The sequence below is a fragment of the Plectropomus leopardus genome, chromosome 15, assembly GCF_026936395.1.
Source record: "Plectropomus leopardus strain MGB_pleo_1.0 chromosome 15, ASM2693639v1, whole genome shotgun sequence".
Taxonomy (NCBI): domain Eukaryota; kingdom Metazoa; phylum Chordata; class Actinopteri; order Perciformes; family Serranidae; genus Plectropomus; species Plectropomus leopardus.
The window spans coordinates 30,615,852-30,639,430 of NC_142190.1; the positions used below are offsets into that span (position 1 = coordinate 30,615,852).

General features: G+C 38.5%; 2 protein-coding genes across 7 annotated transcripts; one reads left to right on the forward strand and one right to left on the reverse strand.

Annotated features, from left to right (window-relative positions):
* Positions 1-318: 318 nt before the first annotated feature.
* On the reverse strand, positions 319-9,802 carry LOC121938774 (heat shock cognate 70 kDa protein-like). Its single transcript, XM_088088793.1, has 9 exons — positions 9,673-9,802; positions 8,223-8,434; positions 4,046-4,251; positions 3,542-3,694; positions 2,903-3,458; positions 2,599-2,801; positions 2,293-2,491; positions 1,640-1,872; positions 319-652 (listed from the first exon to the last, which is right to left on the reverse strand). Exons 2-9 carry the CDS (start codon positions 8,425-8,427, stop codon positions 455-457), a joined length of 1,953 nt encoding a protein of 650 aa, XP_087944919.1. The 5' UTR covers positions 8,428-8,434; positions 9,673-9,802; the 3' UTR covers positions 319-454.
* A 2,319-nt stretch (positions 9,803-12,121) lies between these two features.
* Positions 12,122-22,583, forward strand: crtam (cytotoxic and regulatory T cell molecule). Of its 6 annotated transcripts, none has more exons than XM_088088794.1 (11): positions 12,122-12,259; positions 14,471-14,617; positions 14,746-14,898; positions 15,433-15,552; positions 17,473-17,628; positions 18,061-18,321; positions 19,688-19,765; positions 20,538-20,606; positions 20,759-20,908; positions 21,712-21,813; positions 22,195-22,583. In XM_088088794.1, exons 1-11 carry the CDS (start codon positions 12,214-12,216, stop codon positions 22,368-22,370), a joined length of 1,458 nt encoding a protein of 485 aa, XP_087944920.1. In that variant the 5' UTR covers positions 12,122-12,213; the 3' UTR covers positions 22,371-22,583. The 6 variants fall into 6 exon arrangements, with proteins under 6 accessions (XP_087944920.1, XP_087944924.1, XP_087944921.1 ...); XM_088088798.1 differs by having other exon boundaries at positions 21,727-21,813; XM_088088795.1 differs by having other exon boundaries at positions 18,064-18,321.
* Positions 22,584-23,579: the final 996 nt, after the last annotated feature.

Here is a 23,579-nt window from a genome sequence, read left to right on the forward strand (position 1 = left end):
TGTATATTGAAAAGTGATACCAATTTGTGTAATATTAAATGGGCCCTAAGGGTTAATTTCAAATAATATAGAAAACAAATAATTAATCATTAACTACTACCGTAGCTACAAAAAAATCATGAGCAACGTAACATTCGGTTTATAAAGTGGTAGGAGATGCAGTGAGGCTATTGACATTTTTAATATGATAGCAAATGTATATTAATATAGGACACAATTAGGGATGATTATATTTGCCTTGTTCTTATTTCTTTACAGGAAGGTTTGCTGTGCTGACTACAATCACAAAACACTCCAAAGAACCTCAAGAAAGTGTAATACGGCAGTGGTGTTTTAATCTTGTTAGAGCTTAGTCATTTTCCTCACAGAAAGGATAATTAACTGTTATCAGTATTGATATAATATAGGTCTCTGGGAATGGTCATGCATTTATAGTATTGAGTATTCACTGGGATTAATCCACTTCCTCGATGGTTGGCCCAGAGGATCCTCCACCACCAGTAGCACCACCAGCTCCCGGGAAGACGCCTGGCATTCCAGTGGGCAGATCACCCGGCATGCTTCCCGCGCCCTGGTACAGCTTGGTGATGATAGGGTTACACACCTTCTCCAGCTCCTGTTGCTGGTGCTCATATTCATCCTTCTCTGCAGTCTATTACAAAGAAATCAAATAACATACTGACGCGTTCAGTAGGAATTATTTGACAGTTTAATTGATGTTACTGTTGCAACAAAGATGAGGATGACGTAACCCTTAAAATCACAATTGACATGAATGACAAATATTGGGTTTAGTGGATGTATATATCCCAGATCCATTGAAATTTTGAAAAGCAATGCGATCTGTACTGCTTACTTCCAAGTAACTATATATTGCCGTGCTACAAAGATCTGAGTAAATCATCACTACTAACTCTGACATCAATACTCCTTCTAACTTAGGAACCGTTTACACTGCAACCATTCTTGCATAAAACTTTAAACTTTTGTTGTGGTTTGGCCATTTGTTCAAATGACAACAGCGTTTTGAGAGCCTGAAAATGCAAACTTTGAAATCGACTTCCAGTGTGTAGTTCTCTGAAAACGCCATCCCTTCTGTTGTTCTCCTGTGAGAACGGTGACAACACAGCTGCACTTCGCGCATGCACATTACACTGTATATGAATATGGACATGCCCCCACTTACCCCCGTTATGCTAAAGTGAGGCTAAAATATCCAGAATATGGATGCTGCCATCTTGTGCAATATTCCTTATGGGGTAGTTCCCGCCAATACAACCGTCTGACCAAACGCGAGCAGCCCCATTGAATGTGAGAGCATGGATTGGCTTTATGATTACTCTATATTCAAAATCTTGCACAAAATATGTTTTTTTATTTTTTTATTTTTTAGCACTTTTTTTTCACATCATTTCCTTGTTTGTTTGTGACTTCCAATTTTTTGCTAATTTCTTGCACATTTTCTTGTAATTATTTTTTCTCAAATTTTGGGGTCATTTCTTGTCAAGGAGGTCATTGCCTTCCTTCAGTGTTTTTGAAAGAAATCATGCCATTTTGCGTGGGTTTCAAAGGGGTTTATGTTGGGTAATATTCCAAAATGTATGTTTCTGTTCTTTTTTTAATCAACACTAATTCTCACCTGGTTCTTGTCCAGCCAACTGATGACCTCGTTGCACTTGTCCAAAATCTTCTGCTTGTCATCCTCACCGATCTTGCCAGCAAGCTTTTCATCCTCTACAGTTGACTTCATGTTGAAAGCATACGACTCCAGGCTGTTCTTAGCAGACACCTTGTCACGCTGGACATCGTCCTCAGCCTTGTACTTCTCGGCTTCTTGGACCATGCGCTCAATGTCCTCCTTGCTGAGGCGACCTGTATTAAAACAGTCAGGATTAGCATTTCATCATTTGCTGCTGGGATAACATCGCAGCTGTATTTAGGTTAACCCTTAACCTAAATAACCTTAACCTTAACCCTTTGAGACCTGAGTAAATCGGCTTGATGTCTTTCAAAAACATGGGTAAAAGGCAATGATTAACTTACAAAGTAATAAGCCAAAAATTAGCACAAAAAAATAAAGAAAAATAAAGTAAATGTTTAAAAAAGGGTAATGACCTGAAAAAGGTTCTTAAAAATACTAATAATTCTGTAAAACAATTTCAAATGTATTATTACCAAAATTATATGTACAGTTTTAGACATTTTTTCCTAGGTTCTTTAAAAATATTTTTTCAAATCTACTGCTTTCTCAGGATTCAAAGGTTTAAGCAGCATTTTTATCTTTTTTTTTACCCTTGTCGTTGGTGATGGTGATCTTGTTCTCCTTGCCAGTGCTCTTGTCCACAGCAGAGACATTCATGATGCCGTTGGCATCAATATCAAATGTCACTTCAATCTGGGGAACACCACGGGGAGCCGGGGGGATGCCTGTCAGCTCAAACTTGCCCAGCAGGTTGTTGTCCTTTGTCATGGCACGCTCACCCTCATAGACCTGTTGGTCATGTAGAATTCAATGTCCCCTGAGTCACTCAAACATCCTTGAACATCTGATAAAACTACGAATTGAAAAAACCAAATGCTATGCAGCAGGGTTCTCACCTGGATGAGCACACCAGCTTGGTTGTCAGAGTAGGTGGTGAAGGTCTGAGTCTGCTTGGTAGGAATGGTGGTGTTTCGTTTGATCAGGACAGTCATGACACCTCCAGCGGTCTCAATACCCAGAGACAGAGGGGTGACATCCAGAAGCAGCAAGTCCTGGACATTCTCAGACTTGTCACCACACAGGATGGCAGCCTGGACAGCTGTAGGGAAAGGCAACAATTAGACATTACAACAATTTTAATTTCAATAGTAGCTTCAGTTGTGTTGCTCTCAGCATGTAAGAGTGGCTCAAGACACTCACCAGCTCCGTAGGCCACAGCTTCATCTGGATTGATGCTCTTGTTGAGCTCCTTTCCATTGAAAAAGTCCTGGAGCAGCTTCTGGATCTTGGGGATACGAGTTGAGCCACCCACCAACACGATGTCATGAATTTGCCCTTTGTCCATCTTGGCATCACGGAGAGACTTCTCCACAGGGTCCAAGGTGCCGCGGAAGAGGTCAGCGTTGAGCTCCTCAAAGCGAGCTCTGGTGATTGAGGTGTAGAAGTCGACTCCCTCGTACAGAGAGTCGATTTCAATGCTGGCCTGGGTGCTGGAAGACAGGGTGCGCTTTGCCCTCTCACAAACGGTGTGCAGACGACGGATGGCTCTTTTGTTATCGCTGATGTCCTTCTTGTACTTGCGCTTGAACTCGGCGATGAAATGGTTGACCATGCGGTTGTCAAAGTCTTCCCCACCAAGATGTGTGTCTCCAGCTGTGGACTTGACCTCAAAGATGCCATCCTCGATGGTCAAAATGGACACATCAAAGGTGCCGCCACCAAGATCAAAGATGAGGACGTTCCTCTCAGACCCAACCTGCAGAATAAGAAGACTTTGAACACAGCTGTAGAGGTGCTGGTGGACATAACACGGTACATCAACTATTGACCAAGTCTTACCTTTTTGTCCAAGCCATAAGCGATCGCTGCTGCTGTGGGCTCATTAATAATCCTCAACACATTTAGACCAGAGATAGTTCCTGCGTCTTTGGTTGCTTGACGTTGAGAGTCATTGAAGTACGCAGGTACTGTGATGACAGCATTTGACACAGACTGGAAAGAATGAAGAGTGGTGTTTAAGACTTAGAAACCTGGAGTGATATCACTTTTCTTGTACTGTTTTTTTAGACACATTTCACAAATATTTAAACATTTGAACCTTGAACTAACTGGTGTGATTTCTTTTGAAAATGGGATCAAAGGCAATAACCAATTTAAGACTCCTTAAGGTTTTACAAAGTTAAAGTTCCTCCCATGCTGACACTTTCTTTGCACTTTTTAAATGACTAATTTTATCGTCAGTCATCCAAATAAAATGCAAATACAGATAATGGGCAAAATGCCAAACATCGGCCCCAATAATCGGCCAGGATGATAATCTCTCAACCCCTACTATAAACTCACTTTTCCGAGGTAGGCTTCTGCAATCTCCTTCATCTTTGTCAGCACCATGGATGAGATCTCCTCTGGGTAGAAGGTTTTGGTTTCACCTTTGTATTCAACCTCCACTTTGGGCCGTCCACTGTCACTGATTATATTGAATGGCCAATGTTTCATATCAGACTGTACGACTGGGTCCTCAAATCGTCTACCAATCAAGCGTTTCGCATCTGCAGTTCCCAGGGAAAAATGAAAGAAATACATCAATCAATCAATCAATCAAATCTTTATTTGTATGGCACTTTTCATACAAAGAGTAACACAAAGTGCCTAACAGAGATTAAAAACAATAACAGAAATGAAAAACATCAAAGAAAATCAAGAAAAATACAGACAGCCTGACCCTCCCACCCCCACATATACGTATGCAACAAAACACACACATTCATGTAGATATTCCCACACATATTCGCAAAGGCACCCGAACACCCCCCCTCCCACCCACACACACGCACACATACACCAGCACACACCAGCTGTTACTAAAGAGACATGGCTAGAGAGACATGGCTAGGCACTGAGACCTGTGGCGAGGGAGAAGCTACCTTTGGGGGCCAACCTCACTGAGAGAGGTCACGGTCCAGCACCGCCGGGGCGCCGCCACAGAGACCATCCCAACCCGGGCGGACAGGAGTGCCCGCACAAAGATGCCGAGCCCTCTAGCCACCCGGGCCGAAACAGTCCACGGTACAGCACCCCCAATGGTGGACCAGAGACCACTCCCAGTCCGGCAGGCCCCGATGAGGAAACACTGGAGCTAAAAACTAACACAATAAAATAAGGTAAAGAACATAAAAGCTAAGAACGTAAGGGACTAAAACAGTAAAATAAGACAAAGAATACAAGTGCACAGTAAAATAGTGTAAAGGTTATAACCGCTAATAATTAAATAAATAAATAAATAAATAAATGGGAGACTAAAACAGTGGATTAAGATAAAATAAAAAAGTAGAATAAATAAATAAATAAATAAGTAGTTAGTTAGTTAGTTAAAAGCCTGTTTAAAAAGATGGGTCTTGAGCCTCTTTTTAAAAACCTCAACACTGTCTGTGATCCTGAGGTTCTCCGGCAGGCTGTTCCACAGACGGGGGCCATAGTAACTGAAAGCCGCCTCCCCATTTCTTTTAGAGCTAACTTGTGGTATGGTTAAAAGGCCAGTGCCGGAGGACCTCAGGGTCCGCGAGGGTTGATAAGGTAAAAGCAGCTCAGTTAGGTAAGAAGGCCCAAGACCGTTGAGACACTTAAAAACAAGTAAAAGAACCTTAAAATCAATCCTGAAACGCACCGGGAGCCAATGAAGCGATTTTAAAACCGGTGTAATGTGCTCCCGCCCTCTGGTCCTCGTCAGCACTCGTGCGGCTGAGTTCTGCAATAGTTGTAAATTGGAAATGCTCTTTTTGGGAAGACCAGAGAGCAGGGCATTACAATAATCTAGACGACAAGAGATAAAAGCATGCATCAGTACCTCCGTGCTGGCCTGAGAGAGAAACGGGCGGACTCTGGCTATGTTCTTTAGATGATAAAAACCAATTTTTGTTGTGTTTTTGATGTGTGGGATAAAAGTAAGCTCAGAGTCAAAAATCACACCCAGATTTATTATAGATTGTGATGTTCTAAAAGCCTGTAACTTTGGTAAAAGTCTCTCTTTCTGGCCTTCGGGACCGATGACTAAAACCTCTGTTTTGTCTTGGTTGAGCTGTAGGAAATTTGCTGCCATCCATGAATTTATGTCTGAAATGCAGTTAAAAAGGGCATCAATAGGCCCTGTGTCATCAGGAGACACAGCGATGTACAGTTGAGTATCGTCAGCATAACTATGAAAGCTGATGCCGTGACTCCTGATGACGTCCCCAAGGGGAAGCATGTACAGATTAAAAAGAGTTGGGCCTAAAATTGACCCTTGGGGAACCCCACACTTTATCTCATGGATTCCTGAGGAACATGTATCCATACTTACAAAGAAGTGTCGATCTGTGAGGTAGGAGTCAAACCAGTTCAGAACAGTACCAGAGAGGCCGACCAGGTTCCTCAGTCTATTTAATAAAATGTGATGGTCTACTGTATCGAGTGAGTTTATGGTTATCTAAGTTGAGCCTGATGTCATTTAAAATCTTTACAAGGGCCGTCTCGGTACTGTGATTCATCCTAAAACCAGACTGACACCTCTCTAAAATGTTATTTGTGATTAAAAAGTCATTTACTTGGTTAAACACAAGTTTTTCCAAGATTTTACTTAAAAATGGTAAGTTCGATACAGGCCGATAATTATTAAAAATGTTGGGATCTAAATTGCTCTTCTTCAGAAGGGGCTTCACCACCGCCATTTTAAAGGAGGTGGGGAAGACACCCGTCTGAAGAGAGCAATTCACCATGTATAACAATTGTTCCTCAAAGAATGCATGAAACGTTTTAAAAAATGGAGTGGGAATTGGGTCTAAGAGGCAGGTTGTGGGCTTTACTTGGGAGAAAACTCGACCAAGTGTCCTCGCATCTACCAGGGCAAAACTCTCCAGTGTTTCCTCCGGTAAAATCAATGATCTGGGTGAATCAACACTTAAAATCTGATGCGGTAAAAGACTCGATCTGATGTCATTGATTTTACTTCTGAAGTGGTCTGCAAAATCCTCACAAAGGGCGTCACTTGGTGTCTTGGAGGGTCTATTAAAATTTGCGTTTGTTAAACGGTCGATTGTGGAGAAGAGAAATTTCGGGTTGGTTTTATGGTCGTTGATTAATTTTTGAAAGTGAGAAATTCTTGCCTGTTTGACTGTGTTATTGTAGGTTTTGAGGTGTTCACGGAATATTTCGTAATGAACTGTTAACTTTGACTTTCGCCATCTCCTCTCAGCACTCCTGCAGTTTCTCTTCAGCTTTTTGATGTTCATATTTCTCCATGGCGGTGTAGGTTTTGTTTTAACAGTCTTCAATTGAAGTGGGGCCACTGAGTCCAGTGTTGTCTTTAATTTATTGTTAAAACTGTCAACAATGAAATCACATGGTGCTGGTAAAATTTCTGCTGGAGTGCTCTGTAAAATCCGGATAAACTTTGCAGCCACTTCAGAAGTTAGGTAGCGTTTCCTCACTGATCTCACCGGGGCCTCCCATTGATTAAAACTGGTGACTGTAAAAAACACACAAAAGTGGTCAGACACAGCCAGATCCACAACAGATGGCGCACCAATGGACAGGCCCTAAGTTATGACCAGGTCCAGGGTGCGCCCCCTGCTGTGAGTTGGCTGTGTGACATGCTGTCTAAAATTAAGGCAGTGTAAAAGGTTTAAAAATTCTCTGGACACTGTGTCTGAGGAGTTGTCCATGTGCAAGTTAAAATCACCAGTTATTAAAATTCTATTGTACTTACTATGTATAATTGATAAAAGTTCAGAAAACTCATTGATAAAAGATGATGAGTACCTGGGTGGTCTGTAGACGGTTAAGCAAAGAATGGGGGGGTTGCTAAAAACAAAGGCATGATACTCAAATGATACGAAGTTGTTAAAAAATACTTCATTTGAGCACATGGTAATCTTTGTAATTGAAGCAGTTCCGCCTCCTTTTTTGCCCTCTCGAGTTGAAAATAAAAAGTTAAAATTTGGTGGGGAAGCCTCAGTGAGAACGACAGGTGCATCAGTGCCAAGCCATGTCTCTGTCAGTAGAATGATGTCTAAGTCGTTGTCTAAAATAATGTCATTTATAATAAATGATTTGTTTAAAAGGGAGCGCACGTTCAGGACAGCTATTTTAGTGTCTGCACTGGACGTGCGCTTGTCACCTCCAACTCGGGGGATGTTTAAAATACAGTTAGTTCTATGAACAGATCCTGGTCTTACCTGTCTGTTGTTAGTAATTCTGGTTTTGATTGTCTGAATATTATCCTGCGCCTGTATAGTGGAGGGTGACGGTGGAGGTGAAGGTAATTGGGAGGCAGGGGGTCTGTAAGTGCGTGTGTCCTTAGTGAGTCAGGAGGAGGGTGTGGAGCATGAACGGATAGTCAAGTCAATGTTCACAGATAAAAGATGTGAACCATTCACATGACCACGATTAATGTATTCACTCAATGATCTGACAGCAAACAATCATTGGGATACATTCATATGTCCTGAATAATGACATAATTTTTCCTTTCGTCCAGTAACCTTACCAAAGACTGTGTTGGTGGGGTTCATGGCAACCTGGTTCTTGGCTGAATCGCCGATCAGCCTCTCAGAATCTGTGAATGCCACATAGCTGGGTGTGGTCCTGTTGCCCTGGTCGTTGGCGATGATTTCAACTTTGCCATGCTGGAACACACCAACACAGGAGTAGGTGGTTCCGAGATCGATACCAACGGCGGTCCCTTTGGACATGCTTGCTCTGAGAAAGTAAAACAATTTATAGCTTGTGTTATTCCAGCAGGGGGCAATAAGACTCAATTATCAAAAAAGTCTACATATGTTGTTATGTTCAAGGGGGTTTTAGGTTTTACGAATATCTCCTTTCGTTTTAGAATTGATTATTAGATTTTACTCATCACTTTTAAAGATCGTCTGGGTCTGGTCAAAAGCTACATAACAGAAATATTGATCCCTTATGAGCCATTTCCCATAGATCAGCCATAAATCCACAGATCAGCCATTGATCCTCAGATGGGGCCCTTCTGACCATTCCAAAGTTGAGGCTTCCAACTAAAGGTGAGCGTGCGTTTGCCATCAGGACCCCTTGGCTTTGGAATGACCTGCCTGAGGAGATAAGGCTACAGAATCAGTGACTTTTGTTAAATCACTTTTTGACACCCATTTTTAGACTTACTTTTATGTGATGTCATCTTTTAACTTGTCTTTTAGTTTGTAAACTGATTTTTAAAAGATGTTATTTTAATAAAGTTGAGATACCCCCCTCTCCTGTCTGCATTTTCTTTCTCTTAAACTATGATCATTGTTATAAAATAGCCACAAAAGTCTGTGGAAAGTATTCATTTCAAGCAGTAGAAACACATTGCAAACTGAAAGTGTAGGTTAGAGAGTGAATCTGATTGAACTGATTGAAAAGTCTTCAGCTAATGCATCAATCAGTCATCCCTGCAAACTCTCCTATGCGTTCTGCATAAGTTAATAAGTACATTTCTGTGCTGAGCAGGACTGCACAAGAGCGTGTGCCTAATTCTGCAGTATCACGCTGGAGCACTTTTCAAACTGCTGAACTCTTGAGCATCTGAGACAGACAGACTCACTCCTCCCCCCACCATCTTCGACTGAGGGGGAAAGTTGCCCTGCTGCAGTATTCAGCTGCTACCCGCTAAGCCAAGTCAAAGCTCATTAATACTTTAAATACAAATCACAGACTTTTTAAGATATTCAAGATTTTTGGCAAAAATAAAAATGTTACATGATGATAAATATAGTTATACATCATCACAATATATGTCCTAATGAATAAAATAGGAATATAATTTTGAAAGAAAGGAAGAAAGCATTAGTAATGTCACTATAAATTCACAGTTTACTCACTACAGAACCTGTGCATTAACTGTTAACTGGCAATAAGAAGCATAACTGCACATACACAGACAGACTGGGAACAAATATGCCTTCTGAGTGATATTCTCATCCTACCTGGATGCTGCTGTGTACTCACGCTGCTGCAGTCTCACTCTCTCCTCCACATGAACACAGGCAGGAGACGCTCACTGCTTTTCTCAGCTTCCCACTGTTGTGTGAGCCAATCAGCTCGAAGAGCAGCATTGAGATTCCAGCACATTCTGGACCAGTCTTCAGATTTCCTTTGAGCCATGGCCCCTCTGATTGGCTAAAACCTGAGCAGCTGCGGTAAGTTAAAGAGAAAGAAGAGACGGAAATAGCTTGAAAGGTCCTCAGTTTATGTGTTGGGGAAAAAAATTTAAAAAAGAAAGAAAAAAATAGAAATGAACATGTGGAGGCTTCTAATAATTCCTCTCAATCACCATATTCCGCACTGTAGAATTAACATTCATGCGCCCTAAATACTAAAGTACACTGTATGAACATCATTAGGCAAACTCTAACTAATACACTGCAAACAGCAACCAGTCTTATTGTCATAAAACCATGTTGACTATGTCTTGCTGTAGATCAGATTTGATAATTTATGCACACGGAGTGTTAAAGCTCTATTTCACAAATTAAAACAAATTTAGTTGCATTTATTTTCCACTACAACCTTATTAACCTTATTAAGTACAGCAATGCTCTCTCTGAACTACAGTTATATGATGTATAGTTGTATCATTTGTACCACATATCATGTTTCTGTTAGTGTAAATTGTGACCACTGTGTCATTGACCAATGTATCGTGGACTCCTGTTTTGAAGCCTTAATTTTGGCATTTTGGTCATCGCTGTTTTTTTGGCACCAGATGTGAACATATTTGGACGAGAATATGGATCTGACTGATGCATCATCAATAACATATTGCTGAGCCTCTGTCCTGACTGATAGGTTACTGTGGTAGCAGCTTGTCAATCATGAGGTAGCCTTGCCATAAAGCATACCCTGCTTTATTATTTTTTTTTTTTTTGCTATAAGCTATAGAGCATGAGGGTATTTACCACAGTCCAACTGAAAATATCAAACCTCAAAAATTGGGAAAAATAAGGGGCTGAGTCCATATGCTACTAATGATCTGTATTTAAGAAAAACATCTGTATTTATTCCAGAGTAGAAGGAAATTTTTAGTACAGAATTTTACAGAACAAAAAATAGTTCCTACATGAAACTGCTCACAACAAGGTCTGTGGATTATCTTTAGTGACTGGGTCATGATTTATGGAATGAGACATTGTTGAGTTCTTCATATGTCTTTTTTTTTGGCACTTTGAGCACCTCAAGCTGAGTGCCATCTAGTTTCATTTTATTGGAGAGAGGGCAGACATCTCTACGGCTGATGTCTCCAACACTCTGCCACCAAAATCCAAACAATCTAGACTCACAAACAGCAATATAGTTAAGAGGGAAAATATGTATATTTTTGATTGGGGGTTAACTGTTCCTTTAAGTTGTGGCTCCACTCTAATCACTCTATCTTCTGCTCCCCCCAGCCACATTACATTTTGGTTAAGTTATGCTGCTTTGATGTATCTTTCTTGTTGTTGTTGCACCTCACAACATCTGTACCCACATCCTTCACTTATGCACTACCCCCTTTAACTCAAACTCCCTCAACAGTTGGTTTAACATAGGACTTCAGATGCACTGAAACAATATGCTTTAGCTCTGAATATGTTTATAAACTCTTGCCTTCTGTAATTGTAACTCTAGTGTAGCTAAAAAGACAGACACAGAGATCATGTAGCCTCGTGATAGCAGAAAAAGTAACTAACATCAATCATAATATTTCTCTTCCACACAGCAAATCAACCTGTCTTTTTTGGTATGATTTTTGTTGTGAAAATGTGAATTTCCATGTTTTTCATTAACCATTTCAAACCTGAACAAACTGGCTTGATTTCTTTCAAAAAATATGGCGAGAAGGCAATGAGCAACAAAATAGGAAATGACTCAAAAATTAGCACGAAAAAAAGTAAAAAGTACAAACAAATTATCAGAAAATTTGAAAAAAAGAAGAAAAAAGTAAAAAAGAAACAAAGGCATGAGCATGAAGGTGCTTAAACATGATAAAAATTCTGTTACATAATTTAAAAATGTAATTAAATTGAATATAGTTTTGTCCTAGTGTTTACACCACACATTCTCTCTAAATTCTCTAATGCTCTAATTTCTTGCAATTTGTGGACCATTTCTCACCAAGTTGCTAATTGCCTTTTCTCAAATGTTTTTAGGATGAATTGCACTAGTTCGCTCAGTGTTCAAAGGTTTAAAAACTTGTGAAAGGCATCTGATTGCAGCGCAAGACAAGTGATGTCATTTCAGGTTTCAAATGGTTAAACCTCTGAAAATGACTGCTGGGTAGTTTAACTTCAACATTCAGTTTTTTAAACATGAGCTAAATATGAATCATGAACTCTTAACCTTTTACTTTTCAGTGTCACATGAGGATCCCTTGAACCAACGGGTCTATGGAAACCACGGCGCTGATGTCATGGAAGGTCCCTCAGCGGAGTACAAAAAGATGAGGAAACGCGGCAGAGTTGAAGTGTGATTGTTAGTGAGTGACAGAGATGGAAGTGAAGCTGCAGCTCAGCGTCTTTGTGCTGCTCATACAGGGTAAGTCCTTTACTTACTACACTTGTCAACAGGCACAGTTTGTTTTGAAATAATGCTGGACTGAATCTGATCATTAAAAATGGCAGATAACCCTACTGGAAATTATGATTTCACTGTAAAAAGACACTATTTGTTTTGCCTTAAAAAAGTTAGTGTCCTGGTTGCTTTTAATTAATTATTTAATTAATTAATTACGTTGACTGAATTTGAGAAAACAAGTTGAGGTCATTTCATAATAGTTCAACTTGTCTTCTCAAATTCATTCAACTTAAAAATTCAAGGAAGCCCAGACATGAACTTTTTTAAGTTAAAACAAATAGTTTCTTTTTAGAGCTGGTTGCGTGAGGTCATGCTTTTGGAGGCATTAGATTTGACTTATGCATGAGTTTGAGTTTGTATTATGTATGCATGCATGTTGTACATGAACATATACTACATATATCACATTATTTGCTCTTATGTGATGGATACATGTTATTGTGTTTCCTGAAAAATGAATCAGACTTTTACCCTTTGAAACCTTGAGCGACATCACTTCTCTTGTGCTACTTTAAGATGCCTTTCACAAGTATTTAAACCTTTGAACCTTGAGCAAATTGGTGCAATTTCTTTCAAAAACATATGAAATAGAGGGAATGAGCAACTTGATGAGAAATGTTCCACAAATTGTAAAAAATGATATATATTTTTTAAAATTATATTACAGAATTTGTATCATTTTTAAGCACGTTTTAGGTCATGTCCTTGTTTGCTTGGTTTTTTTTAGGAACTTTTTCTTTAGATACAAATTTTCAGATAATTTTCTTGTATTTTATTTTAATTTCTTGCTAATTTTTGTGTAATTTCTTCTTTTGTTGCTTATTACATTCTTCCCATGTTTTTGAAAGAAATCAAGCCAATTTGCTCAGGTTTGAAAGGGTTAAAAAAGGGTTTTAAAAAGTCAGAAACCCAGTAACTTAAGTCTGGACAAAACTCAAAAACATGTGGCCATACAGTCACAAATTTGCATCTGAGTAATTTCCAGCGGTTTTCAAACATTTGTTACAACGTTCCAAAGTCCTGTCATATCTAACACACTACCCACGCGTGTGAAAAAGTCCTGCTGACCTCTTTTCCTTCTAGCCCACTGTCCTGACTGGTGGTGTCAATATGCCCCCAGAAATGTGTTTTCCGAACAGCTCGTCACTCTCACCCCATAGGAAAGAAAAGCACCCAGAGCCCCCGTAAAAAACCCACAGCAGCTCTCTTACTTTCTCTTTCACGGTGAAGTAACTGACCACATCACTTCCTGTCACAGCAGAAATACATTAGTGACAGGGGGGCTGCTTCTTTTATAGTTGCAGTACACACACACACACACACACACACACACATGCACAAGCACAAGCACACTTGCGCACACACACACACACACACACACACACACACACACACACGCACACACACACACACACACACACGGTCCCAGGCCAGCGGCACAAACAGGAAAAGATGAGTCAAACTGTGAGAAACGGGGGTTTTAAACTTCGGACACCTCTGTATGCGAGGGAGGAAAACACATTTAACCCTTTGAAACCTGCACAATTTGGCTTGATTTCAAAAACATTGGAAGAAGGCAATGAGCAATGAAAAAAAGAGAAAGAAATTAACCAAAAATGAGCAAGAAATTATCTTAAAATTACCAGAAAATCACCTAAAAATTATTTTAAAAAACACCCCAAAAACAAAACAGACAAGAAAATTTTTTTTAAAAGTAAATAAAACAAAAATCAAACAAGTAAATAACCTCAAAAAGCATTTAAAAAATCGAATAATTCTGTAACATAATTTCAATAACATAATTATGCTAATGAGAGTTTTACCCTAGCTTTTTTCTTTTTCCCCAGACTTTTTTTCATAGCTTTTTAAAAATAATTATCTAAATATACTAATTTTTTGAACATTTATTACTTAGCTGCTCATTGTCTTGTTTTGTTCTCCCATGTTTTTGAAAGAAATCACACCATGCTCCAGGTTTCAAAGGGTTAACTGCTCTTGACTTGACTTTATAATTCCAACAAAGGTTGTTTATCACTTTGTGAAGGGTAGAGCTGCCTGGAGCTGGAGCCACTTCATGAAACCCTACATGTCTTATCAAACTGCATGCCATGGAAATTGTGCTCTCTGTGTGAATTTTCAAGGAAACTGATGTTCCTATTTATCTGATTACAGTTTCGCTTGCGGTGTGGCAGCGTGTGACTGTGAAAAAAGGTCAGACGCTCAACTTAAGCTGCCCAGTTACTAATGCTCACAAAAGCAGCGTGGACTGGAAGAACCCTGAAGGATTTGTTATGTTCTTTAATCGAGAACGAGGTGAAGGTGACAAATCTTGTCCTTCTATCATACATACACATGTATACACAAATTGTCTGATGTTTGGGCCAACATTGCAAGCATCTGTTGCACTTTTAGATTAAGATATTAAACATATTTTTACCCACCCCCAGCTTTAAAGGACAAGCGCTACAGCATCAACAAACTGTCTGAGTCAGAGTTCACCATCAGTATTTCCAATGTGACTTTCAAAGACGGAGGCAACTACACATGCTCTCACTACGACGACCACACGACTGAGAGGAAAGTGGAGGTGACAGTGTTAGGTGAGAATAACGCAGCATGTGACTGGCTCCCACATGACATTATTGTCAAACCCAGCAATGAGAAGACGCTTACAAATATTTCCTACAACCACACTTTAAAATCTGACAAGTTCTTTCTAAGTGTGAGCAACTTCAGTAAACAAAGTTAGTCTGAATATACAAAGATTGTATATAGTTTGCAACCAGTAAAATTCAGATAGCACAGCAAAGTAAACTTGAAGGTGCTAAAACTGGGAAAGAATAGTTTAATTAAACTTGTCATTTTTAACTTCCAACAACTTCACAAAATTAAGTAAATTTAAATGCATTTTAAGAAAAGATTACAATTACATATAATGTAAACCTAAATGAAGACTAATCATTATATTTACTTACATTTCTTTGGGACAGTCGGTTTCCTTGATTTTTTAAAAAGTAAAATGAACTTGTCAGATTTTACTGTTCAGAGCTAATTTTACTAACATTGCATTGTTAGTCCGATAAGCATTTCATAATAATGTAATGACATCTGCTCTGCTGTTGATTATTTTAAAGGTCATCCCAAAATAAAAGTAGCAAAGCATGAAGGGAACTTTGTGATAAAATGCACTGCGGAGGGGAACCACCATCCTCCCCAGATCTCCTGGAAATTTGATCATGGACCTGAAATTGTTGGTAAGTTTGTCATAACTTAATTTGTGAGCAGCTCTTTGATTAAAAAATCTACACTGTAATCAAGAAGTGAACCAAAGTGAGGCATAAGGAGTGGTGGAATGTAAAAAAATACATTTACTCAAGTACTGTATGCTACTTAAAGCAGTTTTAGTTGATTGTTGAACCTCATTCCCAGGTCATCCAATACCAACATGTTCGGTTGATGGTCGCACTGTGGCAGCAACCCAAAACGTTGATATTTAACGACTTGAGAATGAGATTCAGCAGTCAACAAAACTTTGCAAAATGTTGCTTTAAGTACTATTTTGAGGTACTTTTACTTTGAGTATTTTAATCTCATGCCACTTTCTACTATTACTCCACTACACCTCAGTGGGAAGTATTGTAATTTGCACTACAATTATTTATTTATTTATTATTTATTTATTTACTAGTTACTTTACAAATTAAGAGTTTTGCTCACAAACCATGCAGTTGAGTGCAGCTGAGGCAATTTGCTACAAATCTGATAATCTTTTATGCCATTTTTCATTCAAAAACATTTCATATTCCAGCTGCTTTAAATATTAGGACTTGCTGCTTCCTATTTTGATTATTCTAATTAATTTGATATCTTAAATTGATTCATTTTTCATTGAAAAAAGAGAATTATAAACCATCTGAAATGATTACTTCAACTGGTAACACATAAATGAATCAAGTTTTCTCAACTCGATTTCCAAGCAGTTGTCTCAATCAAACTTGATAACTTAATTTGATAAAACTTACTTCAGTGATGTTGTGCAACTTCTTCTCTCATGATATAGCCATTGCATCATGTGACCTATAAAAGAGCAAAAAGGTGTTTTCATTTCAGTTTTGAAAATTATGGCTTTTTTGACTCTCCTGAAATGCCACCTCATGTGAGCGCAGAATTATTTTTGCAATAAATGGGAGTTTTTTTTTAAAACTGAGTTATTTCCATTAGACATATCTTATATTCACAATTTCATTTTGCGCAGTTTGAGGGTTAATGAAAGCCCGCCAAGTGGGGCTTTAGTACTTTACTTAAGTAAAGGATCTAAAAACTTCCACCACCACTGTGCATAGACGGTAACATAACATGAATTTAACTCACAGAGGCACATAAGCTGCCATCTTTAGCTGCCTGTTTTATGATACTTTATCTTATGCACTGCTATTTTGAAACTGTGCTGAGTTTAATAAGTGCCGGGCTGCACTCTGTGAGACATTTTGGTCATATAGACAGTGCAGACTAAAACAGCTGTTTTTAGAGAGATGAGAGACCGTCTGATTTAGGTTTAATTTTATCAAATAGTTTTGTGCCTATCATAATCCAAATATAGGAACAAAAAGATATATACAGTAGGTTTGGAAACTTGTCATTGTTTTTTTAACACCCAGCCCTATTTACTGGCCATTTCAACTGCACTTTTGTAGGCGTATCAAAACTACATTTAGCAACCACAGTGTGGGCTAATCTGTTGATGACATCACCTGACGCAGTTATGGTAAAGTTTACCCACTTATGGTTGGCTGGCAGGTGTTATTTCAAGCCATGATGACAATCATAACCTTTAAAATGGACAGAAATGAACACTTCTAAAGACATGTAGACCTACACATATTTTATTTACTTTAAATGTCATATATTTGTAGTAAAAACTCACTTTGGAACATACACTTTAAAAAGGAACTATTTATTTTAGCTTGAAACAGTTGGTGGGCTGCCTTGAATTTTCAAGCTGACTGAATTTGAGAAGACAAGTTGAATGATCACAAAATCATCTTAACTTGTCTTCTCAAATACAGTCAACTTAAAGTATATATAACGTAGCTGGGACACTAACTTTGACTCCCGCTGTCAGCAGATACACCTGCTTACAAATGAATACTAACGCCATCTGTCCCCTTCCACAGGTCATGCCCAGGTCCTACATGAAGGTAAAAAATATGTGTCAACAGATATGTTGCAAGTTCACTCAGTGGAGAACAGAGTCACGGTGAAATGCCTTGTTCGCCATCCAGCTCTGCACACACGTCCTCTGATGAACTTTGTCAAAATTGGACGAGGATGTGAGTACAAGTCATTTAATCTAAAAATACTCCTCTCTGTCTCTCTTTCTGTCCCTCAACTCCAATTCTAGTGTCTACACCTTTAAAAAAGCCCACATCAAAGATTCCCCAGGAAAGAACATTTATAAAAATGACCTCCGAATTCACCAAAACTTGTTTACTTAAAAGTACTTCTGCTTTAAGGAAGATATTTGAGGAACAGTGAAAACGTAGTTGTGTCGTCACAAAACAGGGAAAGCACTGGAGATGGTTTTTTCTCATAAGTCCCCCTTCCTCTTTCTGTATGTCGCAAATGGTTCAGTTTCCTGTATTCAAATTAAAACAGATGTGTGACTTGCAGATCAAATGCCAGTGTGAATTCTCACATTGATTTTTCATGAATTGAATGCTGTTTGTGCTTATCAATAATGTTATCGCCCCTCTGCTCCACAGCAGCAACCTCCTTCCCAACCACCACCAGTTCACCCATAACCCGGCTTAAAGGGTCAACAGACGTGCTGAGAACAATGACTGGCAGGTTCACAGCAGGGAGAACAACAGTGTTCCCATCAACCAGAGATGTGAATGAGCCTTCAACAGAGAGCTCAGTGAAGTTATCAACTGTTCACTCCAATGAACCAAAATCGGCCACAGCTCCTTCTGACCGTCCTCTTTTCACTGGATTGCCTTCAGGCTCACCTCTCAGCACGCACGGTAAATACAACTACATTCATTTGTACATGATTTTATGTCACATGGACTTGAAAGCTTGAAAGTAACTTTTTGTCATATTTCTAAAACCGTCACTATATCCTGACAATCATGCACAGTTATGGCTATAGCTCGATTAGGACATTTAATTGGACTTCATGTATACAAGCACTGGAGGAAAACCCATTTATTGATGAAGTATGTCCAACTCTGCCACGGCGGGCAGAGAATATAAAATACTACCTTTTTAAGTTGTACCTCCCTCACCTAAGCCAATATTAAAAACAGACGTCCCTCCTCAGAACATACTTTTTTTTTTTAAACTGTCTGACCCAATTTGCAGCACCTCTTCCCCCCTCATAAGTGACCAGTCCCTATCTGTAAACACAGAGGGAGGCCGGTGCAGTAACTAGCAGGACACAAGGAACAGACCTGAAAAAAAGTGATTGAAAATTCAAATAATTCCATTAAATCATTTTAAATGCGCTAATATGTTAATTAGATATATAATTGCCTGGACATTTGTTCTCTATCATGTAAAAATTTTTTTCAAAATCTACTAATTTCTGGCCATATGTGGAACATTTCATGCCAAGCTGCTCATTGCCCCTTTTTTCCATGTATTTTGAAAAAAAAAAAAATCAATTTGTGAAAGGCGTCTGAGAACAGCACAAGAAATCTGATGTTGATCCAAGTGTCAAAAGGTTAGCTACTGTCGCTTTATGTGACAAAATATTCAGCATAAGATGACAAATGCCTCAAAGACTCAATATTCACAAAATACAACAATAATGTCTATATGAGCTTATTAATGTACTGCATCAAAAAAAGAAACGTAAACTTTATACTGTGAATAATAACATGAATTATTTGAACTTAAATGGGTTTCCCCTCCACTGTGTCCCTTATTTATGGCTTTGTATAGTACATGTGTAATTCATTGAACAAACTGTCAACCTGTGGGATGGAAACCATCTCAGATTTCACAATGCATTAAGTCAGGCGCTAAACAGCCACTGTGTTTGTGATACCAGATCTGTTTCCTGTGACGGAAGTGTCAGAGTATTGTGTGAAACTCGTTTGGTGTATTCATACATTCTGGTGATGGAACTGTGACGTCTCGTGTAGTTAAAGTGACTTTCCGAGATATATTGTACAGAAGAAAATTGCTGCCTACATTTTTTTCTTCTTTTTAACATTTGACACCAGAGGGTTTTTTTGATAATTTTGACATGAAAAGTCAAAAAACATAGACACATACAGCTCAATGAAATTACAAATTACATTCATTTTAAAATATTTTTTTATATATAAATCTGACTTCTATTTTCTTATAACTTATTCATTAAAATGTCTCTATTTCTTGTAGATGTCTCGAAAACTGCTGTATTGTCAGGCTCAACCAGGAGGAGGAATGACACCAACAGTAATGCAACAACCACACCAGGTATGTTACCCTTTGTACTGCAAGATTATGCATTTTTCTTTGCACACTAACTATTCTCTGCAAACTCCTGTCTGATCCCACGTAGTGGTTATTTTGAACAACCGCAACGTCATTGTTGTTTCATTTAGGGTTGACTTAGACTGCAGCAGTTGATTTAACCCTTTGAAACCTTGGTAAATAGGCTTGATTTCTTTAAACAACATGGAAAGAATGTAATGGGCAACTTCAGAAGAAATTACCATTCATTTTAAAAAAAGTTTTTTTCCCCCTTGCTTTTTCCCCCCCTTGAGACATTTTTCCCAAGGTAAAAAAAAAAAATCTAAATATTCCATTAATTTTTTTTCCCAAATTTTGTGAAGACGGCAATGAAATGACCCCAAAATTAGCAAGACTATTAGTTAAAAGTACACAGAAATTATCTGAAAATCCTTAAAGGTGCTTAAGAAATATTCTATATTTAATTAAAAAATCTGTTATATAATTTTATATATTTGATCATTTTAAATATAGACATTTTCCCCTAGTTTTTTAAAAATAATTCTCTAATAAACTAATTTCTTGCAATTTGTGGAAGATGTCTCACCATGGTACTCATTGCCTTTTTATTCATGTTTTTATAAAGAAATTGGATAAACTTGCTCAGGGCTTAAAGGTTTAAATACTTGCAAAAGGCACCTGAAAGCAGCACAAGAAAAGTGATGTCGCTCCAGGTTTTACAGGGTTAAGTCTGTGTTATTTATTGTACCTTTTTTTTCTTCATAATTCCTTTAAGGCTGGACATCTGTCTCTGAGACCACAGATGAGGTCACATCCTACAACCAGACAGAGAGAAACACAACAGGTAAATCCACAATGTTTTAAGTGTCTGCATGGGTGAGACTAGAGTTCAGTTGTTCTGGTACGAAAGTAATAATTCGATAAAAATGTGTCATAGGCTTTAAAAGTGATAACGCTTTTTGTTGGACTAAATACCAGCATTTGGCCCATTTTCAGAGAGCTTCAATGACTCAAAGAAGCAAATAGGAACTGAAGGAAGTTCATCGCTACTGGTCTTCCTGGTGACGTGCCTAATCGCCGCTCTGCTGGTGGTCGTCATTTTTTTCAGCATCAAGCTACGGAGAGCGCATGTCATGTGGAAGAGAGGTGAGCAGACCATTTAACTATTTCTGTGTATCATAATCTCACCAACAACATCAGGCTGAAGCTGCAGTGTGAGCTTTAGTTGGGGCCAAATACTGATTCACACTGGGAATTATTTCTGTACTTTTTTATCATAAGGTGCCAGAGTGCATAAAACAGCATCAAATTAGAGCTTTTTTTTTTTAAATCAAAAATGCCAGTGGAGGATCCCCCACATCTACCGATACAGGTCCTGGCTAAGCCCCTTATGTCCTAAAGGCTTAGAAATGTCCATAAATAATCCTAGAAATGTCACATAATCCTGGGAAAATCCTGGAAGCCTAGAAATGTCCTTCAAATCCTGGAAAACTCAGAAAATCCTAGAACCCTCCTAAAAGCCTGGAAAGTACCTAAGATCCTATAATGTCCGAAAATCCTTAGAAACATAGTAAATTCCTACAAACCACTAAATTCCAAGGAAAAGACCTAAAATCCTGGAAAGCTCCTAAAATCTTGGAAACCTCCTTAAATCCTAAAATGTACTAAAATCCTACAAGAATCCTAATATTCTAGAAAGGTTCTAAAATTCAAGAAACATGTATGGGGCTGCTGCGTCTGGCCCCTGGCCTCCTGTCATTTCGCAAAAGTGGCCCCCAAGCAAAGCAAGTTGAATATCCCTGCTTTAGAGTATCTGATATATCTTTACATAGCTGGATAATACTTCAATGAACAGTAAATTACATAGACTTTGAGCTTGTAGTTAAATCACAATGCCGCAAGTATTTTTACTTTTTTAAATTGCATTTTTAAAAAAATACATTTGACAGTTTTTGTTGTTACAGAGAATGAAGAGTCAGATCCATCAGAGGAGAGCAGTAAATCAAAGTCAAGCCAGGAAGAGAGAAACCCCCAGGGTCAAAGGCGAAGAGGTAAGATGATGACTCAGCACCTTTTAAATCCTCTGATTAGAAGAAATAAAGAAATGTGCTGGAAAACATTTGTGCCACCAGAGATCATCATCCAATTCCTCTCGTTTCCCTGAAACGCTTTGTGGATTAGGACATGGCTAAATTACAGAAATGTTTTGCTATGGGTTTAAATTTAATGTGTCATCACTGGATGTAACTTTAACTTTAGGTAATGAAAGCAGCTTGGTAAAACATGGAATGTTTGCTTTCTGTTGCCAGCCTTAGGAAAAACTCAACCTTCTTTTGAGTCGCTCTCTGCTGACTCACCTCTCTTGCCACAGATAGAGGGCAGAAACCAGTTTCTGTCATGAATCACTGATTGTAAAATGCTCTCTCACACAGGGGTTCTCAACACAGCATTCACACAGTATGTCGTCGAAACACCAGCAGCGATAACCTCGGTGATAAACACAGCAGCGATGGCAGCACCAGAGACTGTAGATAAAGACCAAGATTCTCAACCTCAAACCCAGAAACAAACTTCAGCCAAAAGTGACATAAAGGAGACAGAGCTTTAACAATCTGTGAACTACAGGATTGATAACATCAGCCGAACCACTGCTACGCTCACAGATTCAGCTGATTAACCTTTTGTAATGCACCTGTAATAAAAAGTGTCTGTTTACACTGAAAAGAATGTGATAACTTCCTGTTGTACTGTATTAAACTGTGTAGATACTGTATTCTTTGTTTTTACCTGTATCAATAAATTATACTTTGCTAGAACACAATGGCATATGTAGTGGCTTGTGTACTTTCTCTTGCATTGTGTGATTAACCATAAAAGCTCGTAATAAAAGCTCCAATTAAAGCACAGGAACAGCGTAAAGCAGGCTGATAAACGGCAAATGAAACAACAGTTTAACATCACAACACTTTATGGACAAAAAAATAAATAACAATAGATGTACCTGATTACACGTCATAAAAGACCCCATTAAAGCTAAAACACAGAAAGAAATAATTCAGCTAACAGTCGGTAACCCGGTTACACCGAAAATTTCCTCGGATGCTAACGTAACGTTCAAGCTAGCAAAGTCACAACATGGTGAAAAGACAAAGTACCTCACAGCAAGACAACATCAGCACAACATTGTTACATGAAAAAAATATAAATTTTACAACAACAAAACAATATGTTTTAAGCAGTTAAAGAGAGCTGATTAGACCCACAATTTACAACGGGGACATGCACAAAGCATGCATTTTATTATTTCTGGGAGTAATTCTGGGCTTCTGCCTTGGAATTTGGAATTTTTACTATTTTTTACTTTTACCATATTTGGCTTATGGAGAAAATACACGCTATTTCCACTACGTGCACTGTCACAATCAAGGTTGTTGCAAATTGTTGACATATCCCAGGATGTGCTGATCAAGAAAAAGAAAAGAAGTGCAAGTAGTATATTAAAAATATTTTTTGTGTGTGTTTTTCTCTAAACAAACACTACTAAACACATAGTAGCATCATGAAAAAAAACTGGCATTTCAAGGGTTAAAATTTTGGAAAATTAATGATTTTTTTTCATGATAATGATTGATGTTGGTTAAAAATATGAACTTAATGAAATTAGAAAATCATACCAATGTTTACTATTTTTACCCCGCCTTCCGCCCGATGACAGCTGGGATTGGCTCGAGCCTCCCCGCGACCCTTGCGAGGACAAGCGGTTTCAGAAAATGACTGACTGACTGTTTACTATTTTTTATTTTCTGATTTTGAAAAG